Source organism: Ananas comosus, linkage group 1 (assembly GCF_001540865.1).
Source record: "Ananas comosus cultivar F153 linkage group 1, ASM154086v1, whole genome shotgun sequence".
Classification (NCBI taxonomy): Eukaryota; Viridiplantae; Streptophyta; class Magnoliopsida; order Poales; family Bromeliaceae; genus Ananas; species Ananas comosus.
In genome coordinates this window covers 12,802,240-12,817,155 of record NC_033621.1, presented here as the reverse complement: position 1 = coordinate 12,817,155, position 14,916 = coordinate 12,802,240, and the positions used below count along the sequence as shown (strand labels likewise).

The 14,916-nt window shown below is 33.9% G+C and overlaps 2 protein-coding genes across 5 annotated transcripts in view; both read right to left on the bottom strand.

Annotated features, from left to right (window-relative positions):
- LOC109712390 (vacuolar protein sorting-associated protein 9A-like) overlaps positions 1–4,983 on the bottom strand; it is a 30,031-nt gene extending 25,048 nt beyond the window's left edge. For both annotated transcript variants that reach the window (XM_020235950.1, XM_020235944.1), the window contains exon 1: positions 4,745–4,983. In XM_020235950.1, the coding sequence (XP_020091539.1) occupies positions 4,745–4,848 (104 nt within the window). In that variant the 5' untranslated portion in view covers positions 4,849–4,983. The remainder of the gene's footprint in view (positions 1–4,744) is intronic.
- LOC109717496 (survival of motor neuron-related-splicing factor 30) lies at positions 7,627–12,551 on the bottom strand. 3 transcript variants are annotated; one of them, XM_020243320.1, is made up of 8 exons: positions 12,364–12,551; positions 11,316–11,384; positions 10,636–10,737; positions 10,211–10,290; positions 10,045–10,120; positions 9,259–9,444; positions 8,433–8,561; positions 7,627–8,034 (listed from the first exon to the last, which is right to left on the bottom strand). In XM_020243320.1, exons 1-8 carry the CDS (start codon positions 12,439–12,441, stop codon positions 7,864–7,866), a joined length of 891 nt encoding a protein of 296 aa, XP_020098909.1. In that variant the 5' UTR covers positions 12,442–12,551; the 3' UTR covers positions 7,627–7,863. The 3 variants fall into 3 exon arrangements, with proteins under 3 accessions (XP_020098909.1, XP_020098923.1, XP_020098915.1); XM_020243334.1 differs by lacking the exon at positions 12,364–12,551 and adding an exon at positions 10,840–10,910 and having other exon boundaries at positions 11,316–11,330; XM_020243326.1 differs by lacking the exons at positions 11,316–11,384; positions 12,364–12,551 and adding exons at positions 10,840–10,910; positions 11,016–11,305.

The window sequence follows — 14,916 nt, the reverse complement described above, 5'->3', positions numbered from 1 at the left end:
AGTAAGAACTTTATCTCACCAGTGAACAGATTTTAGTTTTCTAAGTTTCTAACCCAGACCACGCGGGCATCCATGAACCAAATAATACCGGAAATAACGACAAACCCGGAGGAAACCAATTCGAACAACCTTGGTTTTCGTGGGTAGATCAATTTAATAAACATACGTTCACTTCATAACATCTCCACCTCTTTTACAATCTATCGTGGTCTTTCTTTACGATTGTTTCGACTTTGATTTTATCTACGATTGTCTTATTCGACCCAGATCATCGTTTTTCTTTTTATAATAACACCATTCGTTCCAATTGTCGTCTATCATCTCAGTCGTTCAGATTAATTTGAGGCTAGATTTCATTCACAAACAACTCACGACCGACTATATCAGCTCGGATGCAAGGTTAGACACGGACCTATACGTGTACATATATACGTATGTTCTAAGTTAACATTGATGTCCTAAATTCTTTACATATATATACAAATGTTAATTTAAACTAAGAGCAGAGCCAAGCCAATTCTCTTCACAGTTTTAACTCGGTTTTGTAGGGAATGAAACCCCCCAAAGTATCGCCTATACCCCAAAACAATCCAAACCTAAAACTAAACCTTGGTTATGAGAGAATGACACCTCCCAAAACATCTTCTATACACCAGAACAATCCAAACCAAAAATCAAACCTTGGTTTGGTACTTGTGAGAATAGAACCCTCTCAAAGTGATACTCTGGGATCCATCAAGATATATATTCTATATTATCCCGATTTTGAGAACTTGCCACCGATCCGGGTTTTTTAATTCTCTCAATTCGCACGATCCTAATCTCATCAGGATCCTATCTATTGGGGGATCCTTCACCCCGCAGTATAAGTGTCACCTGCCCCCTATCACCTGTGGTGGCATCCAGTATCACCGACTATATTAGGGTAACACCCTAAGTGTCATTCAACGACTTTACAGATGTCAGGATCAACGAAAACGTAAATTTGTTACTTGTAATATCTTTGTTATCTGATCAAGGTTTATATCTTCGTATCGTGAATTTAAAAAAAGGATGTAGATACAAAGGTTAACGTAAAGATGTATGGTACCACTAGTCACCGACAGTCACTAGGAAACAACGGCGCGACTATTTGGGAACACCAGTGGTGCACGAAAAGAGGGGTCTACTTCCTTTGGGATCAAAAGAGTTAAGGATACTCTTTGTATTCACATATAAAGGGAACCACGGGTGATTCATAAAATAAAAGCGATTAGTACATTAAAGAGTCCATAAATCACTAAGATCCGGTGTTGGTGGATGAATTTAAAAATCTATAACCCCGAATTTGGTGGAATATGACTGAATCACATACAAGTGATGATATCGTCGACGATGTAGACATATCGTCGACGATACCAAGATCATACGAATCAAGACAACAAATAATGTATTACATCGTACTGTGAGACTATGACGATATCTTTGACGATATAGACGACATCACCGACGATAGATCTTGTAACTAGAACCCCGTATAACTTCAGTTATAATCTTTGTATATCAAACTGAATGACATGTTAAAACACTGATTGGTTGACTAGTGGACCGAATTTGAATCCTGCTGTTAATTGTAACCAATTATTGTATTAAATGCACCACCTCTTATTAAACTGAAGATAGGATATGACTTTCGTAAGAATTAGTACAATACAGTTAAATAAATGGAACCGAATTGACGTCCACTAACGTCTGTCTTCTACCTTTCTTCATTGTCGACGAAAATCGAAGGGTAGTTGTCGTTGATTACGTAGAAAACATGACGCCTTTATGATGTACAGGAACAACATAGTAATGCTTGTTTAAATACACAAACCGAGTTTTCCCACCTTGATGGGAGTTTGACCAAACAAGTAGACCACAGAACAATCATATATATATATATATATATATATATATATATATATATATATATATATCTCAGGCCGATGATATGAGAATACTCATGCTAGCGGGAGCATGAGTAATCAACAAAAGCTACTATCTCGAAGGCTTAGCTGCTAGGTATATAATTTGTAATAGATCTCGTAAATTTTGAAGATCTTTAGTTTAAAATATTAAAAAACTGTAGTAATGGAATGCTAGTTTTCGAGTGTTTTAACTGTTAAAAATTGCCGGCCATACCCTATGAACGATCAAATTGCCACATTTTCTTAACCTTATACAACTTAAAAACTATTTTTTAAGATAAGTGATGGATCTTTTTCTAGTTATTGAGGCTAGAATTTAACTTCCTAGGCTAGTAGGTAAAAATCCTGCAGTCAAGCTAAAATTGGCAAGTAAAATATGGTCGAACTACCTGAAGTATTACTAAAGCTTTTTAATGCTTTAAATAAAAGATTTTCAAAGTTTATGAGATCTAGTATAAATTGCCTCACTTAGCAGCTAAGCTTTTGGGGTTGTAGCTTTTGTTGAATACTCATGCTTCCCGGGTTATGAGTATTCTCATATCATCGGGATGAGAGAGAGAGAGAGAGAGAGAGAGAGAGAGAGAGAGAGAGAGAAACTCACCGGAGAAAGAGACNATATATATATATATATATATATATATATGGTTCCAAATAATGTCATACGCCAAACTGGCTTAGTTTCCAAATAACTTGTACAATGGACAATCAATAAAAAGTATCTCCTACCATGAACTCAAGAGAAGAAGAATCTGAGTGGATTATTCTACTCGGAAAAACAACAAATATTTCTTGAAACAACTCTCGCCATGGTGTGACTGCTTGAGGACCTCACAACCCTTAAAAAGGGCCAACTAAATTTTTGTAGGTCAAAGAAATACTTGAACCAAGGAGTTATCATAATCCCTCATTCCACACCTACTCCATAAATTCATATTTTACTCGAAAACGAATGGTTCTTCAATTCCAAGAGTGTCAGTCTACAAAAAACAAAAAAGGAAATTCTTACCCTATAAATATACTTTTCTAGCTTACCAAAGGTATAGAAAAAGTATATCTAAGGAGTCCAACTTGTCACCAAAAAGGAAAAAGGAGGTTAACACAAAGGTCAGCACTGCTAATTGGTACGCCAATCAAGAAATTCAAAATAACAAGTGGACCAATCAAACATTGTTAAACAAAGGGTTACTTGGAGAAACTATAAGTGCCATTCGTTTCTACATAACTGGACAAAGTCTCTATAGAGTAAGTCAGCAACTATAGCACTTTCACCTAGTTATTTATTTGCCTGAAAGTCACCATAAAGGAAGTCCAGATCTAATGGCTTAATGTATAAAAAAGTTTTGTTAGTTATTCACAGTTATCCACAATTCCACATAAGCAACAACAGACCTATCACGGTTGAGGTCACTAATGGCTGGTGGGCTGATAGAAGATTAAAATTGTATGTTGCGTGATCACGAAACATCAAAAACCATCATAGAAATCCAAACTAATCAACAAAATCACAATCCACCTAGTCTTTCACCATAAAAACACAACAGAATGATCACACTATGATTCAATTCACAATGTAATTGATATACTTATGGCAAGTTCAACATATTAGTAAGCACTCAATTAAAGCAAATGTCTCAAAGTTACATTAAAAAAAAATAAAAAAAGGCATCCCCCAAGAACTAACTCAAAAGTAATTACATGAATAAACCCCAAATGATATCTCAAAAAAAATCACCAAAAACAAGCAGAATTTGAGCCGAAATGTGTGGATGCCTATCAATTACACCAAACAGGAGCATTGCTTAGTCAAAGGACAACACAAAGAAAAAAGCATCATAAAAATCCAAACTAATCAACAACATCACAATCCACCAAGCCTTTCATCATAAAAGCACTCAACATCAGAATCATATGATGAATCAATTCAGAAACCTATACGGATATTATCAGTAAGCACCCCAATCAAAAAAAAATTCCCCAAACCTAAAACCCTAGCGACCCAAAAAGACATCATCACAAACCAATCCGGAGAAATTAAGAGGAGAAACCCCAAACTACATCAAAAAAAGCACCAAAAATAGCAGAATTCAACCAGAAATTTGTGAATGCCCCTTAATTACACTTAAAGGAGCTTCGTACAATCCAAACAAAGCAACAACATCACAATTCGATCCACCAAGTTTTTTGCCATGACAACACCAAAGAACAGAGTCACAGAATGATTCGATTCAGAAATCTAATTTACAAACTCAAGAAAACATAAATATATCACTTAGCAACAATATTCCTCAAACTAAAAACCCTAACGAACAAAGAAGACCCCAAACTACACAATGAAGAACCAATCCAAGCGATTACGAGAAGAAACCCCGAACTACACCAAAAAACCACCAAAACATCAAAATTGAGCAGAAATTCATGGACGCCTCTCAATTACACCTAACAGGAGCATTACCCTGATCAAAGAACTAAAAAATTTAAAAATATCTTCATAAAATCCACACGATCCGACAACATCACAATCCACCAAGTCTGAACACAAAAACAAAGAAGAGTATAATCACACAACAATTCAATTCGAAAACCTACGCTCTATACTCAAGAAAACGTCCTCACACCACTAAGCACTCGAATCAAAGCCAAATTCTTCACCAAAAGCCCTAACGACTACACCCCCAAACATCCCACCCAAAGATATTACAAGAACCCGCCCCAATCCACACCCAAAAAAACCCCAAATAACATCAAAATTGAAGCAAACAAGGGGATCAAGAAGGGCGATGGATCTCGGATTCGACCTCTTCACGGCGCCGACGAGATCGGCCGCGCCGGGGCGGCGGAGGCGGTTGAGGAAGCCGTAGAAGTCGAGGTGCAGGGGAGTCGCCGCGGCTGAGGCGTCCATTTTTCTCGCAATCGCCTCCTCCTCCTCCTCCTCCTCCTCCTCTCTCTCTACCTAGGTCTCCATTGTTGTCGCGGTAATAGCGTGTGCATATATATATACAAGAGGAAACCAAAAAAAAAAAAAAAAAAAAAATTGAAAGAAAATCTANCGGTAGGTATATATGTTCACACTTGCGTAGGAGAAGCGAGGGGTGTTTGAGAGGATATATCGAGTGGAAGAGGGGTCAACAAAGTATTAATGTATCTCGGGCTGTTTCTTTTCTTTTCAAGTTTGTATGACTTGAATTTACATTTTTACCCCTGCAAGGTAACATCCAACATGTGTATAATATATAGTATTTGAATAACCCCCCTCACCTGTAGATAATTTGCAAATCCGTCCATAAACTATATTCCTTCGCATTTCTATATAATTTGATTTAAGTTATTTTGGCTAATATTGTTTGTATATTTATTATATAATATGCCAAATTCGAGTCTCGCTTTTGTACTGCTAAACTGGGCCTAAAATAATTAACTTTAATATTTTCACAAAAATTATATGTGTGTAGACGTGTATTACATAATGAGTTTTTTTTTTTTTTCTTGCATTCAAACATTATTTCAATATTTTAGAACAAATAATTGAGCAAATTTTATTTTATACAATCTAATTGCGTGACTTATGCACATTCCTATTCTTTTTCTTGCATTCAAACATTATTTCAATATTTTAGAACAAATAATTGAGCAAAATTTATTTTACGAATACGCATCTAAAAAGAATAGGAATGTGCATAAGTCACGCAATTAGATTGTATAAAATAAAATTTAAATATTGAGTATTTGTTTCTTTAAAATATGTCAGAGTTCAACTAATGTTTTTCTTTTTATAAGCTTTTATCATTTATAACATCATATATTTATTTTAAGTATTTAGTAGTAACCTCAAAAAAGAAATATATATATATATATATATATATAGGCCATGACTACTATACTATTATGAGTATTGGAGCCCTCATATTCATAAGTTGTTTTCAATGATGAAGCTTCCAAATCGATGATCCACTTCAGTAAATATGATCTAGAATATTTGAAACTTCTAAAAAATAAATTTCATAAATTTTCGAAATCATAATAAAATCCATCAAGTGGGCATAAAATGAACGGTCTAAATCGAACAACGTCCTAAAAAAGGATGATCGGATCCTTAAATTCAAGATCGGAGTTATTGACCTTTATCTATATAGTGAATAGAATTTTCTATCAAAAATTCAACAAATTTCGATTCTTTTACACCGTTAAACTAGCAAGTATCCCATACCGGCCGTTAAAAATTGTCAAATTTGTGACCTCTTGATCATAAGGTAAATGATGTCGAAAAATTATAAAATTTGATTTCTAGAAGTTTTAAATGCTGTAAATAACGTTTAACGGTGTAGATCGTCGATTCGGAAGCTCTATCATCGAAAACAACTTATGAGTACGTGAGCGATCGTACTCATAATAGTATAGTAGCCGGACCCTATATAAATATATATATATAGAGAGAGAGAGAGAGAGAGAGAGAGAGAGAGAGTGAGTGAGTTGAGCTAGAATACTATCAATAGTAAACGAGCCGTTTTATTACCTATTTGTTTTCGATGATAGAGCTTCCAAATTGACGATCGGCTCCGTTAAATATGATCTAAACCATTTAAACTACCTAGAAATCAAATTTCACGCACTTTCGATATTGTTCTTTTATCCATTAAGTGAACAGAAAAATGAATGGTTGAAAATTAATATTTTTTAAAAAATGATGATAAGAATCTTATAATCAAGATCAAGAGTATAGATCTTGTTTTAAATAGTTTAAAGAATTTTCTAACAAAAATTCAATTGATTTGGATATCTTTACGCCGTTAAACGAGAAAACGCCTCTTATCGACCATTAAATTATAAATTTTGAAACCTTTTGATCATTAGGCAAATGATGTCGAAAAGATTTGAAATTTTATTTCTACACACTTCAAGTGGTATAGATCATGTTCAACGAAGTCGATCGTCAATTTGGAAGCTTTATCATCAAAAATAAATAGGTAGTAAAACGGCTCGTTTACTACTGATAGTATTCAAACAAAATTATATATATATATATATATATACACTGAGGTAGAGTTATTATTACATCGTATACGTATTTAGGATCATCTGTGTACGTGACCGTAGTAAATATCACATCCTATACTAACACGAAAAATTATGGTTGTGGATGAACAGTTATGACCTGTCAAAATGGTCGGGTGAAGGAATAACAAAGAGAGCTGAGAAAACATTTATTGCGTAATAAAAGTTTGATGTAAAGTGATGAAAAATTATTACTTGAAAAGCTTTAGCAATTTTTGGATTAAACAATTACTTTATGTTATAAACTCATTTTTTATATAAATTTAGATTATTATGTAACAATAATAATGAGTTCAATGTTATTAGATTTACAACGTAGCTGGAGTTGCATGCGGTCGACGTGTAATATTACAGCTGTATTTATTTTATTTAATCGCATGTACTAAAAAGTGTTGCAATTAAAAAAAAATATTTACATCAAAACCATTACCTTTTCTCAGGTTTTACTGTTTCTATGTACACATAGCACACCTGGAGAAGATAACTCATTTGCAAACTGGAACCAAAAACAAGAACTAGATCATCTTTTCTTTTTGTTTCTTTTTTTTAATATTTTCAAGAAAATATAGTTCATCATTAGTGACAATAATAATAGAAAAATCCAGGCACGCACATTCGACGCATAGAATGACACCGAACAAGACCTTAATATTTCATCAATTTTTAGTAAAACAACGGGGACGGCGAGACGAAAAGGTGAGAAAACGAAAGACCAGCTGATCTATTTGAGTAGTTAAAGATTCACCGCAACAAATTGTACACAATTCAAACATATGTAACATCCATTGTAGCATGCCACACCTCCTAAGGCAACTCTAACAAGAGGGGTGTTAAAGAACACTCAATGGCTCTTCTCTGGATTTATCTACTCCTCTGTATCAAGTGCATCTGCTGAACTACCCTTCAGGTGCAGGTGCTTTTCCCGCCTTTGGAACTCCGTTAATCCCTTCCCGCTTCCGGTGACCCCGACCTTCCCCTTCGGGTCGTCGGGGGACTTGAATATGCTCTCCCTCTTTCGGCCCGAAAAGAACCCAACCTGCAACAGCAAGAGATAGCCATATAAATGAGTAAATGAACTTGATCTATACACTGATATTGAGATAATAAAGCTCACAGGTCAGAAATAAATAAATGTTTCGATGACATTTAGGGAAACACATTATAGAGACCTTACCTCAACTATAGTGCATTTTGAAATGGATAATTTTAACTTTCCGGATTGAATATTCAATTAGGAATATTTTGTTTCTCGAATATTTTATACGGTTAGCCAGTAAAACTAAAACTTGAGTTCGTGACTTCAATATGAATAACTATCGAAATATCTAATTGGAACTGTTGAAATCTGGTAGCAAAATATCAGTCCCTTCCTATTTGAAGTAAGGTTGCACAATGTTACGGAAAAAGTCCAAGGGGGGGCTATTCCCCATTTACCTTCTTAGCTTTTCCCTTGGTAGTTTGGAACTGCTGCCAGGCATTCTGCCGTTTATTTTGCACCACTTCGAGTTGTTCAAAGCGAAGCTTTGACTTGAAAGCATGTATCTTCTTGCGCTTGGCAGCTTTCTGCAAAATTATGGACAGGAAAATAAACTAATTTGCAAGGATTCCACAGAATAGAAGTCTTTAATAGTCTGAAATGCAATTACAAGGCAAAAAGGCCTAAGGGCCAAACCCTGTGCTATGGTATGACGAAGAATTTGAAAATATTTAAGTACAGCAGAAGTGACATCTGAGGATGCACAGACAACAGAAACAAGCAAAAGACAGAAAAATGCATCAAGGAAATCAAATGGAAAGCATAATTCCTAATATTAACAAGCTTTAAGCTGCATAATTACATTCTTTATATACTTTTCTAAACTATTTTTAACAATACACTGTTGAATATACAATTATACGGAAAGAAAATAATAAATGCGTACAAGATCCTTCCTTTTATATGATTCTTATGAATAAAAAAATAATTTTTTCAGCAAGCTCTGTATGAAAGACCACAAATGAGGCGTCAAAATGAGAAGAATACTTCACAGATCCACAACCCAAAACTCGTTCTTTTGAATATATTACGGATATATTTATCTCCCAATTGCGCTTTGATTTCAATGACAAAAGTACATACGCAAAAAACTAATTCACTGAAACAATGGAGCAAGAGATTAGGTACGACAAGCAAGAACACAAACTGAAAAATCTGTTTGCAAAACACACAAAGTGCCTTAATTACTTGACTAGTGGCAGTATGAATATAAGTTATAAGTACCAGATCATCGGGATCATTGGGTTCAATACGGAGTTTAGCAGGTAAGGAACGCATTTGGAAATCGGTGACCGCAGCTTGTGCAATTTTCCTTTTAATGGCTTGCCTGGTAGCTTCAGCTTCTTTCTCAGCTTCTTCCAAAGCATCAACTACTCCCTCTTGGATTGGCCTGACATTATCCGGATCAACCTAAAAAACACAGATTGGAAAGGTTATAACTTGGGAAACAAGGTGCTAACCATTAACAAATTGAAGAAACGTTGTGCCGTCAAAATTCAAAAATAAAACAACAGAATAATTCAAAGTTTTACCACATTTGCTAAGCCCAAACTGATGGAAATGGATAAACTACAAGACTTTTAAAGTTGCATAATGTCGAATTCCACAATTTAACACATAAATTCAACCAGAGTGAACAAAGAAAACTGTTTTAGACGCATGTTTCAGAATACAAGGGAGGTTTGTTCATCGGAAATGTTTGAATAACAATAATTTACTATCATAACATACTGCAAAGGCATGGGAAAGTGGCTGTTATTTTTCTATCACTAAAAATTCTTTTGAAAAGAATTCCTTCTTTTCAACTTCATAGTTAATAAGGAAAAAATCACCATGCATCAACTTTTTCCTTTTTAAGTCCAAATACTAGTTCGAAATTGAAAATTAGAACTACAATCTACCCTGGAAAAGACAACTACGAATAAAAAATATAATAGGTAACCTTATAACAAGGCTTTGCACCTTTATGCTCATGAATACAATAGAGGGGGAAAAAAGGGCAAACCATACCTCCTCCTTGTTGCCCCACTCATCATAGTAAACATAGTACCCATTTGGAGTGAGAGATTCAATCGTCGCATCATACCTAAACATTCAACTAATCAACATAAAGAAATGGTGAAGCAAGTGATAATCAGATGATGCTGTATACAATAAATAGATTTATTGAACATACCATTCCCCATCTTCACTCCACACAGCTTGGACTTTGGTCCCGACAGAGAACTTATGAGATAGGGAATGCTCGTTTGATTCCTACATGAGGCAACAAAAACCAAGTAAAGATTGCCCACGTTAAAATTCTAACTAAATGAGCCAGCAAAACAATGATATATAATATAAGTTGGATAATTAGAACCCAAGATTCTCATACCGCTATATATTGAAAGTTTCAAATTTTAGTTACTAATGATGCTTAAGATTAGCAACATATACTTGGTTTTGGCTACATAAAACAGAAGCTTCCATTATATTAGAATGTATCTAATGCTCTTAGAAACAGAATCATGGTAAATATGGTGAAAGTTTTTAAACCCAACTGCTAAATATAAATGATGCAAGATTAGAGCACAATATCGTACAATATGGAGCCGAGCTTACCAATTTGGATTCAGAGGTTCCATCAAAACGAACATCTGAATCATGCTGTGTAGCCTCGGCTTGTTTTGCAGTAGCCAAAAGCTCCTCAGTCAATGCAATCACCTGCATTCTCATAAACACACTAAATTCAGCCAACAAGCAGTAAACCTACTTCTTACATTTACAAATCCTGCACTCAAATCTTCAAGTTTCCAAATTTCAAACTTTAAATAGCAGCTTGAACATCTGAAATGAGGGGTTTGCAAGTAGACAGAGCACCATGGGACACACAAAACCTGCAAAGAACCAAAAAAGATAAAGGGTGATGGACATCTTCTGATAGTCACGGTTAAATATCATGATTGCCCATAGAGCTCCATTAGCTGTAAGAGCCTTCTCACCTTTCTGAGGTATAAACTAAATTTAAAACCGCGATAATAAACCCTCAGCCACCATGATGGCCGTGTCATGCTGCCTTCAGTGAATATGGCTCCTTGTAACAAAAGACAACACAAAGGGGAAGCGATAGCAAAACACTGGAAACATGTTCTGAGGAAAATAACTAGTATGTTGCAAATGAATTTTCAGCTTATCTTAACAATATCTTACCCAAATCATTCACATTTAATCACATTTCTTCATCTCAGGATATCAAAAAGATGACGAAAGAAATAAGCACTTGAGATGCAAACTCGGCTTACCTCTTCAAGCTCCTTCTCCATATCAGCATATTCAGCATTCCCAGGCTCGTCAGCCAAAAGCTTTTTGATCTGAATTACGGGAAGAAAACAGTCACTTTTAAAACTGCTGGCTTAAACTTCCAAAACTAAGATACCAATTTTAAATGGCACACGCAGCTTGCCTTCTTTAGAAATATAGGCAATCTGATTTACCAAACATATATATTACATAAAACACTCTAAAACCAAACATTCAAACATGCATGCGCGCGCGCACCCGCACAAAATGAGACATACAAAGTCATGTTTCTTAGTATGAAACAAGTACCAAAGCATACATATAATAGTTGATAGTCGCTCGTGATGTAGCCTTCTTTACTCCTATTATGCTACTAAGTATATTATGCGAATGCTTACAACCAAGTAACAAAACAAAAATATGCTCAACTAGTAACTACACTTGAGTAGGCAATATAATAAAAACCTCACCGCAATTGGGCATTTTTTCATCACTCTACAAGTTTTAATATATCTTTTAAAACTCATTTGTTCACTAAGCATACAATCACCACTCGCACCCAAGTATCGCTCCCACACCTACTAACACGGCTTAAAAATCATTAAGAAACAGTGAAGAAATAAGACAATAGCCTTTGTGATTGTAATAAGAATTGATGGCTCAACCTCTCAACTAAGGGACTTGATGAACAAATAGTAATTATATAAGAATAATTCATATATAAAACAACAAATAAGCCCTACACTTCTTTAATTCCTTTCAATCGGTTAAAAAAAATTCTTCTTTTTGCGTAAAAAAAGCTTTTTTTAAGATTAATAAGCCACCAGATGAATTCAATATGCATGAATTTGGTAGAAAAATACGAAAACCCTAGAAATTAAAGATACAGGGGAAAAAGCACTATCCCTATACAACAAAAACAAACCCTAGCAACACTAATCGCAGCAACCACCTCAAGAGATTAGAAATTTCCACTTCTCCACCAAAATTCGACCCCCAAAAAAAAACCAAAAAAACGTAAAGAAATTGAAAGATTGGGAAATCAGGTACCTCACGTAGCTGATCTTTGTAAGTGGAGAGATTCGAGGCGAGCTCATCGATGCTTAGATCCTCTCCCCCGCCTTCCATTTTGATGCCCTAATTTCTCCTTTTAATCACCTTTTCCTCTCAATTTCGCTCTCGATTTCAAAGTTATCGCAGGGGTTTTACGCCCTTTTTTGGGGGATTCTAATCGCAGAGGTGAGATATAGAGGGGCGAATTAAGTGGGCCGTAATGGGTTAAATGGGCCGTAAGGAATTGAGAAACCCGAGCTTACACAGGGCCCACGAATTCGGGGTTTTTAACGTAATGCTTGGATGATATTTATTTTTCACTTTAGTACTTTATGTTTAAATTTTTTGTAATTAAGTCCTTAATATTTTTCAAAAGATCAGTAAAATTATCACATCAATGTCAATTTTTACCGCATGATATATTTTATGAGAAATTTTTATGCCCAAAAAGTATATATAAATCTTACGTTCTTATATCCAACGGCTAATAATTAATATCTATCTTAAATATTTTTTTAATATTAAAAATTTAATCGACTGTCTCTAGAGCAAGCGACAAAGGACTTGATGGTTGATACCTGAGGTTTCAAGTTCAAATCCTAATTTATTCATATTTCCAGCTAAGTTTATTTCTAAATAAAATAAACGAAGCGGGTAGCGTGCTACCTATCTCTCTCTCTCTCTCTCTCTATATATATATATATATATATATATAAAATTTTTTGATTTAGGGGTGAAAAGCGTACACTCTTACTTTTGAGTGTGCACATGTAGCATTTCTTAATTTTTATTGGGATTTCACAAGAGATAATTTAACAAAATTAAAATACACTAGTGAAGAGATCCGCACTTTACAGCGGGTAAAAACCCTAATAGTAATTAATAATAATAAAATATTAAATATTTTTTTGTATATCTGGTACATCTACCGAAAGTATCTCACTGTAGACAGCAGATATAAACCCGACGATGCCTTCTCCGGCAATGGTGATGGTGATGGCGACGACGATCTCTCTGACTGTGGCGGAAGAAGGAATTGAGCGCACATTAGTGAGATAGAGAGAGGGAGTAAGGGAAGGAGGTGATGGTGTATAGTTAAAAATAAGAAATAAAGAATTAATGAACAAATTGGAGATAAAGAATTAAAAGTTCGGTGGAAGGAGAAAAATGAGCCATGATGAATAATTGGAGATAGAGGTTAGGATCGTAGATAGTAGTAGGACCATTTAAATATACTAATTCGAAGTTGGGTAGTGGAACCATTTACATTAATTAAACGTATAGTGAAGGGAAGGTAGTGGGACCATTTAAATGCACTACTTGAAAGTTTGATTAATGGGACCGTTAAAATGCATATTGAAAATTTAGTGATGGAAAGAAGAAGAGTTACATACTAGCGAGGGTGAAGAAAAACTTGCCACGTGGCAACAAACATTGAGGATTCATATTGTTTAATAGATTATAAATTTTTAAAAATTAAATTAAAAATCAAAGTAAACATTTTGATAAAAGTTAAGAGTTTGGGATCGAATATCCTCACCGTCTTGTCCAACTATTATAAAAAGTAGAAAAAATTGGCAACAATTATTTTATTAGTTTTTTTTTTAAAGAAATAGATAGCACGCTATCCGTTTCGTTAATTTATTTAGACAATTTTTTTACTAGTTAAGAAGAAGTTATGCACGTCTTTAAATATTTACCATCTTAAAAATCATTTGGCCTATTTCTTTTTTTTTTTTTTTCCAAAGAAAAAGTACACAATAGAACCTTTAGATATACTCCAAAGATGAGAAAAAAGGTGGTTTAGATTTATCTTAAAATCTCTTTTTTTTTTCCTCTCTCTTTTAATTGGTTAAATTGCATGCAAAGGAAGTATATAAAGCTNATTTTCATCTGCTAAGTTAATAGTGTAGGAATATTTTTTTTCTTTTTTTTTTTGACTATTATTAGAGATAAAGTTGTAACAGGCATGAAAATTGCTGAACATAATTATTAAGATTAAAAACATAAGGACCAACTTAGAATATCCAGATCCCACAGGGATTGTCCATACATTTTAATTAAAAGAGATAGAGCATTGGACATCTCCAAAAATAGAAATATTTTTTTATAATTAACACACTATTATAATAATAATAATAATAATAATAATAATATATTATTATTATTATTCATCAGCTTGGGTTGTAGATTTAGCATCTCGCAAATAAAAAAGGGCTAAATTACACTTTTGTCTCTCAGGTTGTTTGGTCCATAACAATTTGATTCTCAAAATTAAATTTATTATAATATTAGGCTCAAACTTTCTAAATTTTATAATTAAATATTACAGTCTAATTTAGTTGACAAATTTTAATATATCGCTAATATAAATATAATATAACAGGTCGTGATTGCTAACACAATATTAATTAATATACTAAATAATATTATAATTAATAATATAATAATAATTAAAATATTATATCACTTTTAAACATGTTAATTATTAAATTATAGAACTTAACGGTAGTAATTATAAAGATTAAGTTAGATAATAAAATAAACTAA